Source organism: Spermophilus citellus, assembly GCF_964194105.1.
Source record: "Spermophilus citellus genome assembly, chromosome: 2".
Lineage (NCBI taxonomy): Eukaryota > Metazoa > Chordata > Mammalia > Rodentia > Sciuridae > Spermophilus > Spermophilus citellus.
This window is the reverse complement of record NC_138183.1, coordinates 162226207-162241396: the sequence shown is the minus strand read 5'-3', so window position 1 is coordinate 162241396 and position 15190 is coordinate 162226207. Positions and strand designations below refer to the sequence as shown.

The following is a 15190-nucleotide window of genomic DNA, read 5'->3' as shown; positions in this document are numbered from 1 at the left end:
GTGGGACCTTTTACCTTAGGGTTCCAAGGCCAGTAGTACAATATGTTTAATTCAGTTCAGGCGTTGGTTTCTGATGGCTTGCCTGATGTCAGTTTTTGCTTATCTGTCACAGTAGTTCATTTGCCTCACTAGTGTGAACAACATCTGGAAGTGTTTTACATGGAAGGTACAGAAACTGGGGCTTGAGGGGCTGAGGTTGTGGTTCAGTGGTAGAGCACTTGCCTCACACATGTGAGGCACTGGGTTCTATCCTCAGCACTGCATAAAAATAAATGAATAAAATAAAGGTGTTGTGTCCATCTACAACTAAAAAATATTTAAAAAGAAAGAAAGTAAAGGAAGAAACTGGGACTTTAAAAACTTTTCAAGATGGGCTTATGTTACCTCCTACACTATTTTCCTTGTTCATTCATCTATTAAACAGCCTAGAAAAGATATTTCTTTCTGTGGGCAGCTGTATTTAATAGCTAAAACAGCCTTAATAATGTATGTTTACCAGGAGGGGTGAGGAGAAGGGAAGAGAAATAGAGTTAAGTTATTAATCTGTTGCAAGCTGTAGCTAATCTGGAAAGCTAAACACAAGTCAGTAGCAGTGTGATCTCAAGACTGGGTCAGGAGTCCAATCTGTAATGAGTGGGTAAAGGATTAACATTTTGTGGTTTGCCTTATCTCAGTTTGTAATATTTAGCAGGAACCACAAGTGAGGAGTGCAGTTGTTAGTCTCTATATTAGTATTTAGAGCCAATTAGCCACTTGATTTTTGGATGGTCTCGTCAAAGAATAAGTCCTTTTCTCTGGACATCTGTAAGCGATTGAGACAGTCCAATTAGAATCCATGATGTTTTCATAGGTTATGGATCCACAAAAGAGTGTTATGTATTTATTTACAGTACTTGGGATTAAACCCAGGGTACTCTACCCACTCAGCTACATCCCCAATCCTTTCAATTTTTTGAGACAGTGTCTCACTAAGTTGTTGAGGCTGGCCTTGAACTGGCCTTGATCTCCTTCCTCAGTCTCCCAAATTGCTGGGATTACAGGTATGCCACCACCATGTCCAGCAGAAGAGCACCTTTTAAATATTAAACATCTTCAAGGCATAGTCATGTTTATGGAGCATAGTCCTGCTTCCAGTTTAGCACAGCTTGTGTTGAGATTGAAATAGCCCAAGCTCAGAATCAGGTTTCAGCCTGGAGTTGGATCCAGGCAATTAAGATATGTGAGTTCAGGACTTCAGAAAAGCCTTTGGCTTTTCTTTGACAATGGCAAAGCTAAGATGTTGCAGCCTTCACAAACATGTTCTAAGTCCAGATGACAAGCAAGCATATCCTAAGCCTATTATATCTTGTCTAGTCTTGGAGTCCTAATTGATCCACTCAAATATATGCACTAAGCTTGAAAAATCATCAGCCTCTAATCAGTCAGACATCTGATTTCACAAGAGCTTAGTAGTAATGCAAAACTGCTTTTTAAAACTACCAAACTGAAAAAGCAAAACAAAAACCCTCCCGAATTGTAATTCCATCTTGCAATTTCCTTTGTTTCTTTGTTTATATCCCTTTTTCTAGAGACCCCCATAGATTAAAAAATCATTGTCGATATCATCTACAATAAATTTTATATAGAAATTTATTCTCTTTCCAGTGCTCAGAGTTTTAAAATACCAGTTTCTTCACTAGCAGGGAAAAAAAAAGAGAAGTTATAGACTACTTTTTTTGGTAACTTTTCCTGATTGAGGTGATCCATCTAGTATGTATGTATATATGTATTTTTGTGATGTTGGGGATTGGATTCAGGGTCTTAGGTATGCTAGGCAAGCTCTACCACTTCTGTGAAATGACAAACATAGTACATCATATATCTAGGTATAATAGCAACAAAATACAAAGCCATCTTTCACCATCTCCCCTCTTTTTTCCTCATTACACATTTAATTAAACCCCTAGTTGTAAATCAGCATTCATAGGATTAATATTATAGTTGTTGGGAGATCCTGACTGAAATGCATGGAATTAAAAAGAGACTAGGCTATGTAAAGCTTTGCACCAGCCCCAGGCTCTGATTTAACTATTATTTGCTCATACTTAGAGGGGGAAAAAAAAGGCATAAATGTTTAACATTTTTGGTTCATCCAGAATTCACTTTTGGGAGCTTTAGGGACTCCCTCCCCCTTAAGAACAAAACCCAAAGACAATTGAGAGGGTCCATTCCCCTGGGGTTAGATCTGTCCTTTTGAAATTTCATAGATAACTTTTACCTCTCACAACAGCTAGAAGCTCAGCTACTATTTCAAATCATGGTTGATTTCATAGCCACTCAGCAAGAGTGTCAACCTGCTGCTTCATCCTGCCTTGTGACTCCTGACACTAACCATGTCAGCAGTCCCGAGATCATCCTAGGTTCAACAGTTGCTGACAAGACTCATAGGATTCACCATGTAGTTATATTCATGGCAATAGTTTATTCCAGTGAAGGATACAAAGCAAAATCAACAAAGGAAAAAGGTACATGTGGCAAAGTCTGGGGGAAACCAGGTATAAGCTTCCAAAATGTCATGTCCCAGAGAAGATACACAGGATGACTTAACTCTTTCAGCAACTAATTTTGACAACACATAAGAAATGTTGGGTACCAGCGAAGTTCATTAGAGACTTAGTACTCGTTGTTTTTATTGAGGGCTAGTCTCATAACTGCCTTTGCTTGGAACATACCAAAATTCTAGACTCCCACAAGGAAAGCAAGTGTCCAATGTAAATCACACTTTTTGTTTAAACAGTTTAGGCAGCATGGGGCATTCTTGTCAAGAAATGGTAGAAACCCTCCCTAAATTGAAATTTCTAGGTGCTAGCCACAGGCCAGCCTTGCAGACCGGTCTTTATAAGGGCATTAATCTCAGGCCTGCTATCATAATTTTTTTCTGCATACTAGTAAAGTACTATATCAATGAATTATAGATTTGTGACTGCATAACCTATGCAGATTAAAGTGTTATATTCTTTATCGTGTGGCAAAATACTAATTTCTTAAATAACAAGAACTTATTACACAATAATTAATTTGTATCCATAAATCTGCCCTTTGATAAATTATAGTTCAATAAGAAACAGCTGAGGCCTTGAAAAGGTTTTGTTGTTGTTTAAATAAACACAAAGATCTTGGCTAAATTTTTTTTTAAATACCTTTATTTATTTATTTTTATGAAGTGTTGAGGATTGAAGCCAATGCCTCACACATGAGAGGCAAGTGTTCTACCACTGAGCTACAACTCCAGCCCCAAGGTTTGGGTTTTTGTTTTTTTTTTATAGCATTCACTGGACACAGTGGCTCATGCCTGTGATTCCAGCAACTCAGGAAGATCACAGTTTGAGGCCAGCCTGGGCAACTTTAGTGAGATCCTGTCTCAAAACAAAAGTTGGGAAAGTAGCTCAATGGTAAGATGCCCCTGGATTCAATCCCCAGTACTGCAAAAAAATAAAAATAAAAAAAAAAAGGAAAGGGAAAAAAATCAGTTTATAGCATTCATGTATACATACATTTTTCTTAAATTATTTGGTAATCTTATAAATAATACGTTGACTCTACCAGTTGATTGGATATTCTTTGATTTTATTATTGGCTACTCTGTTAATATGATTTATCATCTAGGTTAATGTTTTCTGAATACTCCTCAGTGGAGGAAAAAAGCATAGAATGGTGATATTCCCTGCTTAAAGTATTTTTCTAAGCAGAAATAGTAATCTTGTACCTGCCATAGTTGGTGGCCTTGATCTTCTTGGAGTACCTTAAAGAACCTTCATACCTCAAAATACCTCATTATGTAATCCTTTCAGATAAAATGATTGTGTATATCTTATCATGGCATCAAAGTTATGTGACAGTAATTAAGACTCTTCTAAAAATTTAGCCATATTTTGATTAGATTAATCATTAAAATTTAGGTTGCCCTTTATCTTTCTATGTCTGATCAACTAAAACAATGTGTTAATATTAACTATATTGATTATTTGAAATTTCTTCCCCCTTTCTCATAATCTGTGTCGAGGGCTATTGGTGTTTTGGGTGGGTAGCATAAGAGCATGTCCTGAATATTGTGCAATATTTATCAGCTCTGGTTTTTACCTTTGTCAGTCTCCAGTAATGGACACTCCCTGTGTGCCTCCCTACCCCCTATTAATGAAACAAAAAGAAATTTTCATGTGTTTCTGCATATCCTTTTGGGGAAGTGGTAGCTCCTTCCATTGAGAACTGCTGTTCAAGATCCATGGTGTTAGGTGACTCTTATCACTGAGCTACATTCCCAGCCCTTTTTATTTATTTTTTTTTTAAGAGAAAGAATTTTTTAATATTTATTTTTTAGTTTTCGGTGGACACAATATCTTTACTTTATTTTTATATGGTGCTGAGGATCAAACCCAGCGCCCCGCGCATGCCTGCCAAGCACGCTACCGCTTGAGCCACATCCCCAGCCCCCCAGCCCTTTTTATTTTTGAGATAGGGTCTCACTAAGTTGCTTATGGCCTCACTAAGTTGCTGAGGCTGGTTGCTGTGATCCTCCTGCCTCAGCCTCCCAATCTGCTGGTATTACAGGCATGTTCCATCATGCCCAGTTTATTATTCAGTTATAAAAGATGTTTCTTTCATTACTAAGTTGGTTTTTATAACATCATTTTCTTGTTTCCCTGTTTATCTCATCTCAGTTGTCTTAGCCAACTCATCTTTGTGTGCCCCTCAAATGTTTATTTCTTCCAGAGCTCCATTTTCTTCTTATTCTTTTATCTGAATACTCATGTCTATATAAGCAGTCCAGATTATTCTCCAGGGTTGAACTTTTCAACCCATGTGGCCACTTACTTCCTGCATAAATCTGTTTCCATATGTACTTCAAATTCAGAATGATAAAAATGTTATTCATAGTCTGAACCAAAAATCTATCTTTGAATATCCTGATTTTTATTCCTTTATGTCCAGTTGATTACTAGGTATTATAGATTTTTATTAAATATCTCTTGAATTGAACTTCATTCCAGGTGGGTTTTTTTTTTTTTTCCATTGTCTGTTTGAAGGATTATAGTCATTCTCTCTCCCTTTCTCTTTTTCTGTGTCTCTGTATATTAATTGCTGCATAACAAATTACTCTAAAACTTAGCAACTAAACCCACAAATGTTTATTATTTCAGAATTTCTGAGTTAGGAATGGTAATGGTTTCACTGACTCAACATCTCTCATGAGGTCACAGTCAAGCTTTCAGCAAAAGATTTATGCCTAGTTCAAATAGGGCTGAATAATCTTCCAAGCTCACTCACATGATCTTAGCAGGTCTCAGATCTTCGTGTGCCCTTCACTGAAGACTTCAGTCCTTCCATACGGCTGTTTATAGCTTGATTTCCCTAGAGAAAGTCCAGTTGTATATCCTTTAACAATAAGACTACATTCTGAAAAATGTATCATCAGATGATTTCCTCATTCTGTGAACATCATGGAATGTACTTTTCACAGCCTACATAGTATAGATCAATCACTGAAGGTATCCTCTTGATAAAATCAAGAAAAATGCAATTAACGTGAGATGATTGAGACCACTGCCAGCACAACATGACATACCGTTTTACAATAAACTTTATTTTTTAATAAGTAGAAGGAGTATACTCTTTTTTAATGAGGTGTCTTTTTTAAATAGCTTTATTTTATTCATTTACTTTTTATGTGGTGCTAAAGATTTAACCCTAGCCCAGGAGTACACTCTTTTTTTTTTTTTAAATATATTTATTTTTTTAGTTGTAGTTGGACACAATATCTTTATTTATTTATTTTTATGTGGTGCTGAGGATCAAACCTAGGGCCTCGCATGTGCTAGGCAAGCGCTCTACCACTGAGCCACAACTCCAGCCCCCAGGAGTACACTCTTGATAAAAATATAGTAAACTCATAAGCCAATAATGTCATTCATTAGCATTATTAAGTATTGCATACTGTACATAATTGTATGTGGTATACCTTTATATACCTGGCAGTGCAGTAGATGTGTTTATACCAGCATCACTAACATGAGTTATACCTATGCTGTGACATGCTGATATGACGTGATGATGACTATGATATCACTGGGTGATAGGAATATTTCAGTTCCACAATAATCTTATGGGGCACTGCTGTATACGTGACTCTCATTGAAACATTCTCTGGTGCCTAAGTGTAATCTGAAAAGAGACAGTGCTCTTAAGACCTAAGCTATGGTATTTTAGAACATAATTTTGGACATGACAAGCCATTACTTCTACTCTATGCTCTTGATTATGCAGACAAATCCTTTTACACTGTGGTGGGAAACTATACAAGTGTATGAACACCAGGAGGCATGGATCATTGGGGGAGGGCATCTCAGACACTACTTCAAGTCCTGTGTGCATAGTCTCTTAAGAAACATTTTACTTTTTGAGGATTGCCAGAATAGCTACCTGTTAAATCATGTGTATTAATTATATTTCTAAATTCTCTTAAGTCTTTAAATTTTTCTACTAGATTTTCAAATGTAGAGAGTTTATGATAGATGCTGTTCCTTGGTTAAGCCAACACCCATTCCCAGTTCTCTTTTTACTTGTATACCTTCCGCTACAGAGGCTGGTTATTTCCTGTTTACTTCTTTGGCCTTCCCTTGATGCTTGGGTTGCTCTGTGACAGTGCTGGAACTATGTCTCCAGGAGACTTGTAGGAAAGTTTTTTGCTTTCTAAGATGAGCTAAATTAATGTGCGTGGCACTGTCCTCCCTTTCTTCCCTTTGTAGTCACGGAGATAAGAGGCTAACATACTAAGATGACAGAGTGGAAAGAAAAAGGTCCTGGTGAGTCTCTGAACAGACACTAATAATTGCCTACTTCTAGACTTCTTGCTATGTGAGAAAAATGCCATCTTAATGGTTTAAGTTGCTATTAATTGAGTTTATTTGGTTTTAGCCAAAGGCATCATTTTTTTTTTTTTTAAACCAGGGATTGAACCCAGAGGCACTCAACCATTGAGTTACATCCCCAGTCCTTTTTATTTTATTTTGATACAGGATCTTGATAAGTTGCTTAAGGCTTCACTAAGTTGCTGAGGCTGGCTTTCAACTTGGGATCCTCCCTCCTCAGCCTCACTCAGATTATAGATGAACAATACTGCACTTAACTAGCCAAATGCATTTTAACTGATAAAAGGATGTGTAAACTATTCCTATGTATTTGTGTCAACGTGGGCTTTTTTTTCCAAGCTCTTACATTTATAATTATTTTTGGCTTTCTATTTATATGTACATGTGTGTACATATAAATAGATTGACATATCTTCTAAATAATGCTTTTATCAATTATAATATTTCTTCTTACTACTACTTTTAACTGTAAATTTCTCTTTGGGCCAGACACTGTATACCTGTAACCCCAGTTACTTGGGAAGCTGAGGCAGGAGGAGCTCAAGTTCAAGGCTAGGCTGAGCAATTTAATAAGACTCTATTTCAAAATAAAAATTTTAAAGGTTGGGGATATAGCTCAGGGGTAAAGTGCTCCTGATTTAATCACTAGTACCTGAAGGGTAGTGGAGTGGTGGGGTGATGGTGGATATTCCTCTTTGGGTGATACCAATATTTCTAGTATTGCTTTTTTTTTTTGATTTGTGTTTGGTGTTTTATAAAATAAACTGTTTTGAGGTATATGTGTGTATATATACATATGCTTTTATGATAAAATGCACACAAACCTTATTATGTTAGCTTTATAATTGTACAATTCAGTGGCATTAATTATATTCACAGTGTTGTGCAAATATCAACACTGTCCATTCTCAGAACTTCTTTATTATACTAAACAGAAGCTCCGTACCCATTAAACAATTAACTCGGGCTGGGGATGTGGCTCAAGCCGTAGCGCGTTTGCCTGGCATGCGTGCGGCCTGGGTTCGATCCTCAGCACCACATACCAACAAAGATGTTGTGTCCGCCGAGAACTAAAATAAATAAATAAATTCTCTCTCTCTCTCTCTCTCTCTCTCTCTCTCTCTCTCTCTCTCTCTCTCTCTCTCTCTCTCTCTCTCCTTTCCTCTCTCTTTGAAAAAAACAAAAAAACAAAAAAACAATTAACTCTTCCAGACAAAGTGACACATACCTATAATCCCAACTAACTGGGGTGGTAGTGAGGTAGGAGGATCCTAAGTTCAAGGCCATAAACAATTTAGCAAGATCCTGTCTGAAAATAAAAAATAAAAGGGGCTGGATTTTATTTTTTAGCTCAGTGGCAGAGTACCCTGGGTTCAATCCCCAGTACTGTAAAAACAAAAACAAAAACAACTCTTCTTCCCCCAGCCCCGTACCCCTGGTAACCTCCATTCTACTTTCTGTTATGAATTTGCCTAACTAGGTATTTCATAAATACTAGTCCTTCTTATCCACAGTTTCACTTTCTGTGGTTTCAGTTACCTGCTATCAGCTCTGGTCTGAAAATATTAAATGGAAAGTTCCAGAAATAAACACTTCATAAGTTTTAAATTGTGTGCTTTTCTGAGTAGCATGATGTGCTGTCCCACATCATCTTGCCTGGGTCATAAATCATCCCTCTATCCAGAATATCCATACTATATATGCTACTCTGTTAGGCACCCGGTAGGCTTCTTGATTAGTAGTTGAAGGTAGTTGCATCCCAGTGTTTAGATAACTCGTACTTTACTTAATAATGTCCCCAAAGCACATGAGCAGTGGTGCTGGTAATTCAGATATGCGAAAGAGAAGCTGTTAAGTGTTTCCTTAATTAGACTACATCATAAGTATGTCTGCATGGGGAAAAAAAAAACATAGTGCTAATTTGACATTTCAGACATTGACAGGGAGGTCTTGGATCATGTTTTTCGAGAGTCAAGGGGAACTGCTGTAAGCAGAATCATACAGTATTTGTACTTTGAAAAACATATTCCTTTTGTGTGGTGGAGGGGGTTAGGGATTGGACCTAGGGCCTTTAGCAAGCTGAGTATACACTCTACCAGTGAGCTACACTCCCAGTCTGCATTCCATCCTTCCGTCCCTCCCTCCCTTTCTATCTTTTTTTTGGGCAGCACTGTGGATCCACCCTAGGCTTTGAACATTTTAGTCAAGTACTGCTGAGCTGTTTCCAGCCCTGCATGCTGTGTCTTTTAATGGATCATTTATTTCAGTTCAAGTTTAATATTATGTCTGATGTTCTTGTTTTTATTACTTTTATCACTCTAGCATATGTGAGGTATTATAGTTTCTTTAGTTTTCTTTTCCTTGTTTTTGTTAATTTGAAAAGTTTACTTCTATGAATAGTTATCTTCCTGTTTCTTACTCTCAGAAGCATCCCATAGTGTTGTTATTGATTGGAAGCAACATCTTATTATTTTTATGTTACTATTTTAGTTCTTTTCTATCCAAGGAAATTAAAATCTTTGGAATACTTTTCATCTTTTGCTTTTCCTTTTCACCTGCTCCATTTCTTTATTCCTTTAAAATCTTTGGAAAGCAATTATTTCCTTCTTTCCCGTTCTTCAACTCCAAGATTTTTCTGATATAGTTCAGCATTTACAAACAACTTTCCTTATAGCATATCCTTTTTTTAAAAGCATTTTGGCTATATATTCCAAAGAGTATGTTCTTATTCGTTATGGCCTAGCTTCATGTATTTGTTGCTCACTATTGCATCTTCCCTTTTATCTTGAATTATAATCTTTGATATAACAGTGCATGCACCTATATGGATAAATATCAGAAGCAATGCTGAGTGGAAAAATTATCTGAAAAAGTTGTTATTTGATAAGATTTCCATAAAGTTAAAAAATTCTCATAATACTTGGTAAAACTTGAGGGGGAAAAAAGTTCCCCTTGTTTATTTCTTAGGAGGTAGGGAGGAGGCTAAGAACAGGGAAAGGAACATAAAGAGCTTTATGGATATCGTATAATACATTCCTTGAATATAGAACATTACTTAAAATGTGTATAAAAATTGACCAGGAAATTCACCATGCTCTGTTATGTGTTTTGGAAAAAAAGTGTACATTGAGAAACCTTCCTCCCTGTTGAAGCAAAGAATAACTTAGAGGTTGAGAAAAAAGAACTAGGGGAAATGTACCTGATCACTCAAAAGTTTGTTAGGTAAGATTTCTTCACTCCCCAACCCACTTAGGTAAAATTTCTAGGAAGCTCTCCAACCCCATCTTTTTTACCGCACCATTCCTCTTTTCTTATGAAACTCAAGTCACAGTTAAGCCCTTTGACATATACCAGGCATTGTTTTGAGTATGTCAGGGATACTAAGATAGGCCTGTGTGGGGTAGGCACAGGACTCCTTTGATGGGTGACTTTGGCTCCAGAACCCTTCACCAGCTTTAATCAACCTTGTTATAACTGCACTGCAGTCTAGGACTCTTGCTGCCCATCTACCTTTCTTTACTCTTACAGAGATCAGACCTACATTTTCTTGTTCACTTTCCATGCGCCTTCAAGTCATTCCCTCAATGTATCTCATATTTCTCATCCTATCTGCTTCTTGAAAGATCTAAACTAATGCAGGAGTCAGTGTGAACTGCCTAGCATATAGTAAGCCAGGACTGTGTGTATTAATATTGTTATGGAAAACTAAATAACAGATAATGGTAACTGTGGTATTGGACATGTCCAAATCAGGGATATTTAGGAGATAGGTACAATATAGAAATATATTTAATACTAGTACATGTTCAGAAAATTAATTTCTTAATTACCACATTATAGAGCAGGGAAACTTAGAACAAAATAGTTTGCCAAGCACAGTTTCACAAATCTCTAATCTCAGCTACTCCAAAGGCTGAGGAAGGATGATCACAGGTTCAAAGCCAGCCTCAGCAATTTAGCAAGATTTTTGTCTCAAAATATAAAAAGGACTGGAGATGGAGCTCTGGTTAAATGCTTCAGGGTTCAATCCCCACTAGTGTGGTGGGTTGGGGGAAGGATCTTAGGTTGAGGATTCATTTAATTAAAAAAAAATATATATAGGGGACTGGGGATATAATTCAGTTGGTAGAGTGCTTGCCTAGAATGGACAAGGCCCTGGGTTCACTCCCCAACACCACCACTACCCAAAAAAAAAAAAAAAAAAAAAATGTAGAGACACATACACACACACACACATGGGTATACATACATATATATATATATATATTTTTTTTTTTTTTTCATTCTCCAGGGATGCATTCAATAGATAATGGAAGCTTTGATATAAAGAATATCCAAAAAAAACCCAAAATATCTTCAGAATTATATGTTAATAACCAAATAATTTGCCTTCTGATAAAATGTCAGCTTTATAAGTTCAGTTTTTTTGTTTCTTGGTACCAAGGACTGAAACCAGGGCCACTTTACCTCTGAGCCACATCCCCAGCCCTTTTTATTTATTTTAAGACAGGGTCTCACTAAGTTGCTTAGGGCCTTGATAAGTTGCTGAGGCAGACTTTGAACTTGTGATCCTTCTATCTGAGCCTCCTAAGTTGCTGGGATTATAGGTGGGTGACACCACGCCTGGCAAAGTTTTTATGTACTAATTTATGATAGCTTTTTGTTGTTTTTATTTTTGGTTTAAATTAAGGAGACAGTTGTCCCTGTAATGAATAGACAGGAGAAGCTGAGAGAGATTCTTTAATGGGTTTTAATATCTAATTTTCTTAAAAAGATAATTTATATCTGTTGTAAGGACATACTTGTTTTTGCACAAGAAAATGTTAGTAAGCTTTGGGGAGTGAGATTGAGATATGAAGATATGCCTTTATAATGAAATTTTATATAGTAAAAAAGAGAATTAAGAAGGAAAATGCAAATAAAAACAGATGTATGTGTGTGAGACAACTTAAGAGTGCTTGATTCTTGAGAATGAATTCAAGCACCATTAGCTTAATGTACCACGGTCCATGGAAGCTGGGCTATACAGATCTTAAGATAAATTTTTTTTCTGTTCTTGTTCCATTAATAATGTCTGTTTACTTTATTATTTTTAACAGGGATGTGCATGCAGTCTGTCTCTGGGATGATAAAGGCCCAGCAAAAATTCATCAGGCTTTAAAGGAAGATATCCTTGAGTTTATTAAGCAAGCACAGGCAGTAAGTTCTGTATCTTTTTTTTTTTTTTTGGTGCTGGGGTTTGAACCTAGGGCCTCTCACAGATGCTAAGCATACACTCTACTGCTGAGCTACATCCCAGCCTCAGGTTGGTTATACAACTACACAGACAATATTATATTTTGTGATTTTGAAAGTAAGAATTCCTTAATCCCAGCAGTTTTGGAGGCTGAGACCAGAGGATCATGAGTTCAAAGCCAGCCTCAGTAAAAGCAACTCAGTGAGACTCTGTCTCTAAATGAAATACAAAATAGGGCTGGGGATGTGGCTCAGTGGTTCAGTGCCCCTGAATTCAATCCCTGGTACCTCCCAAAAAATAAAGTAAGACTTTCTGAAGTAATTTAAAATATTATATTGACTTCTGACACATCTGTTTATTTAAAAATGAAATGATTGTCATTTGTTGGATGTTTACCTCTTATTGTGATAATTTCTGTCAACAGAAATACATTATTATCTCTAATTAAAAGATGCTATAAGGAATTTAGTTTTTTATACATTTTTTAGAAGTCTCTATTGTCATTATATTTTGGCCCTAGGTTAATCCACATAAATCTTTCTTTCATCTCATGACCTCTTTCAGGTGGATAGTAATTTTCTTCAATTCTAGATACTTCTCTGAATAAAAAATCCTGGGAGTGTCCTTTGTTTTGCTGTTGCTGCCTGAAGTCAGCATTCTTGTGTTGGTATTATGAGTAAAATTTTAATTTTACTTAAATGAGGACAAAGGTCATTTAGGCCATTGGTTCATTATACAAGCATTAATTTTGTTTTGTTTTCATTGACACCTTTGTTTTTTTTGGAAAAATGAATGCAGAAGTAATGTATTATTTTGAAACAACATTAGCAAAATGAATGAATCCCTTACCACTTTGAGAAGTGGCTTAAGAACATGAAATTTTTCTTTTGTATAAAATGAAAACTAGAGGGCTAGAATTTCTTATTCTCTAGGTAAATCTTTGTCTTGTACAACATTTGTAAATGTTGTTTGTTAAAAATGTTAAATACTAATAGCTGCTTAGCAATTCAAAATTAAAAACGAGTTTTTCTATATAGAACTCAAAGGAAGATATTCAAATCAAGTATATGACTCGTGTATATTTAATTCTGCTGGTAGCCACTGCCATGATAGGATAAGAATGATGAGTATTATTTACAAAATTGTTTTAGTGATAATATAAATAAGTTTTTTAAGATTATAGTTTTATAGGAAATGATCTTTTAATGAAAATAAATCCTGTTTTTAAGCTTTACTTAATGAAATTAAATGTTTCAAATCAATTTAATTAAAATTATACATAAAACTGACTTAGAAATACCTTTTCCATTTGGATTAGAAAATATGAGCTTTTCTGTTTATAACTTTTGGTAAAGATAAATTATGTTTATTTCATATTGATAGTTTTATTTCTTAGTTTCTGGAAACAGGCTAATAAAGACTCATCTTAAATTAGGTGTGATATACTTATAATCCTAGTGACTAGGGAGACTGAGGCAGAAGGATTCCATGTTTGAGGCCAACCTGGACAATTTAGCAAGACCCTCAGCAATTTAGTGATAAAACATTTATTCTCAATGGGCTGGGGTTGTGCCTCAGTGGTAGAGCACTTGTCTGGTATGTGTGAGGCCCTGGGTTCAGTTCTCAGCACCACATACAAATAAATAAATTAAATAAAGGTCCACCAATGACTAAAAAAATATTTTAAAAAATATTTATTCCAAAAGTAAAAAACAAAAATGGCTGGGGATGTAGCTTAGTGGTAAAGTGCTACTGGGTTCAATCTCCAGTATGAAAAACAAACAAACAAAATCTTCTTAGATATTGTTAACAGTTGTTTAAAAATGTAGTTACTTAATACTAGCAAACAAAATATGTAAGAATTTCACTGTAACATGACCCGATAAAGTCTAGAATATGTATCTGAGGAAGGGCGGGACTCGGTGTTGCATGCCTATAATCCCAGTGACTGGGGAGGCTGAGGCAGAAAGATGCCACGTTCAAGTCCAGCCTCAGTAATTTAGTGAGTTCTTAAGCAATTTAGCAAGACCCTGTCTCTAAATAAGAAATAAAAAGGGGTGGGGACTTGGCTCAGTGGTTAAACACCTCTAGGTTTAATCCCCAGTTATGTGCCCCTGCCCCAAAAAAATTTTGAAAAGAACTTAAGCCCACTGATACAGAGCAGTTAAAACTGTAGGAATATCAATGGCAGACATGAGTATATAATTTTAAAAGATTTTTTAACTCGAGAATATCTAGCTTTGTGATTCATTTGAACTTACCTTGTTAGGAAGAACCATATTTCCCAAATAAGAAAGGTACTATGCATTAAAATGTTTATGGCATTATTTAAAATGATGCAAAAAAGGGTCTGGATAGCTCACTGGTAGATTACCAGAGGTATATTTTGGGGGGGGGGGGGCGTGCTAGGAGTTAAAGACCAACCTAGGCAACTTAGTGAAACCACCTATCTCAAAGCAAGACAACAAAAGCAAACAATATTTGAGAAATCATTAGGAAATTGTTTTTTTTTCTTTTTTTAGATTAGCATAACGACTTTATTTTTCAATCCTGGGCATTAAACCCAGGGCCTTGCACGTGCTAGGCAAGTACTATAGCACTGGATTATTGTTCCAGCCAAAGATAATTATTTTGTTCATAATTCTCTGATGTAGTTATTTGGGCTGGCTCAACTGATTTCACCCAAGCTTCTTAATTCAGCAGTAGTTGGTTGTTGGCTCTGCAGAACCAGGTGGCCCAAGAGGGCCTACTAGTGTTTGATGCTGGTTTTCTCTTTCACCATGTAATTTTTCATTTTTCAAAGAAATCACCCTTAAAGTGAGATAAGGATCTATAAAATTTCTTCATGTCTAGGCTTGGAAATCGCGTTTTACTACTTTGACCTTTTGTTGGTCATAGCAGTTTACCAGACCAGCCTGACCACAAGCAGTGGTCAAATTGACTCCATCCCAGCTTCTTAAAATATTGAGATATATTGCCCAGCATGTGCAAGCCCCTAGGTTTGATCCCTAGCACATCCACTCCTCCCCTACCCTGCAAATTAAGATAT

The 15190-nt window shown here is 36.2% G+C and overlaps 1 protein-coding gene across 4 annotated transcripts in view; it reads left to right on the top strand.

Annotated features, from left to right (window-relative positions):
* The window catches only part of CUL5 (cullin 5), an 89694-nt gene that overhangs the window by 21290 nt on the left and 53214 nt on the right, over positions 1–15190 (top strand). For all 4 annotated transcript variants that reach the window (XM_081282062.1, XM_081282063.1, XM_081282061.1 and 1 more), the window contains one exon: positions 12005–12104. In XM_081282062.1, the coding sequence (XP_081138188.1) occupies positions 12005–12104 (100 nt within the window). The remainder of the gene's footprint in view (positions 1–12004; positions 12105–15190) is intronic.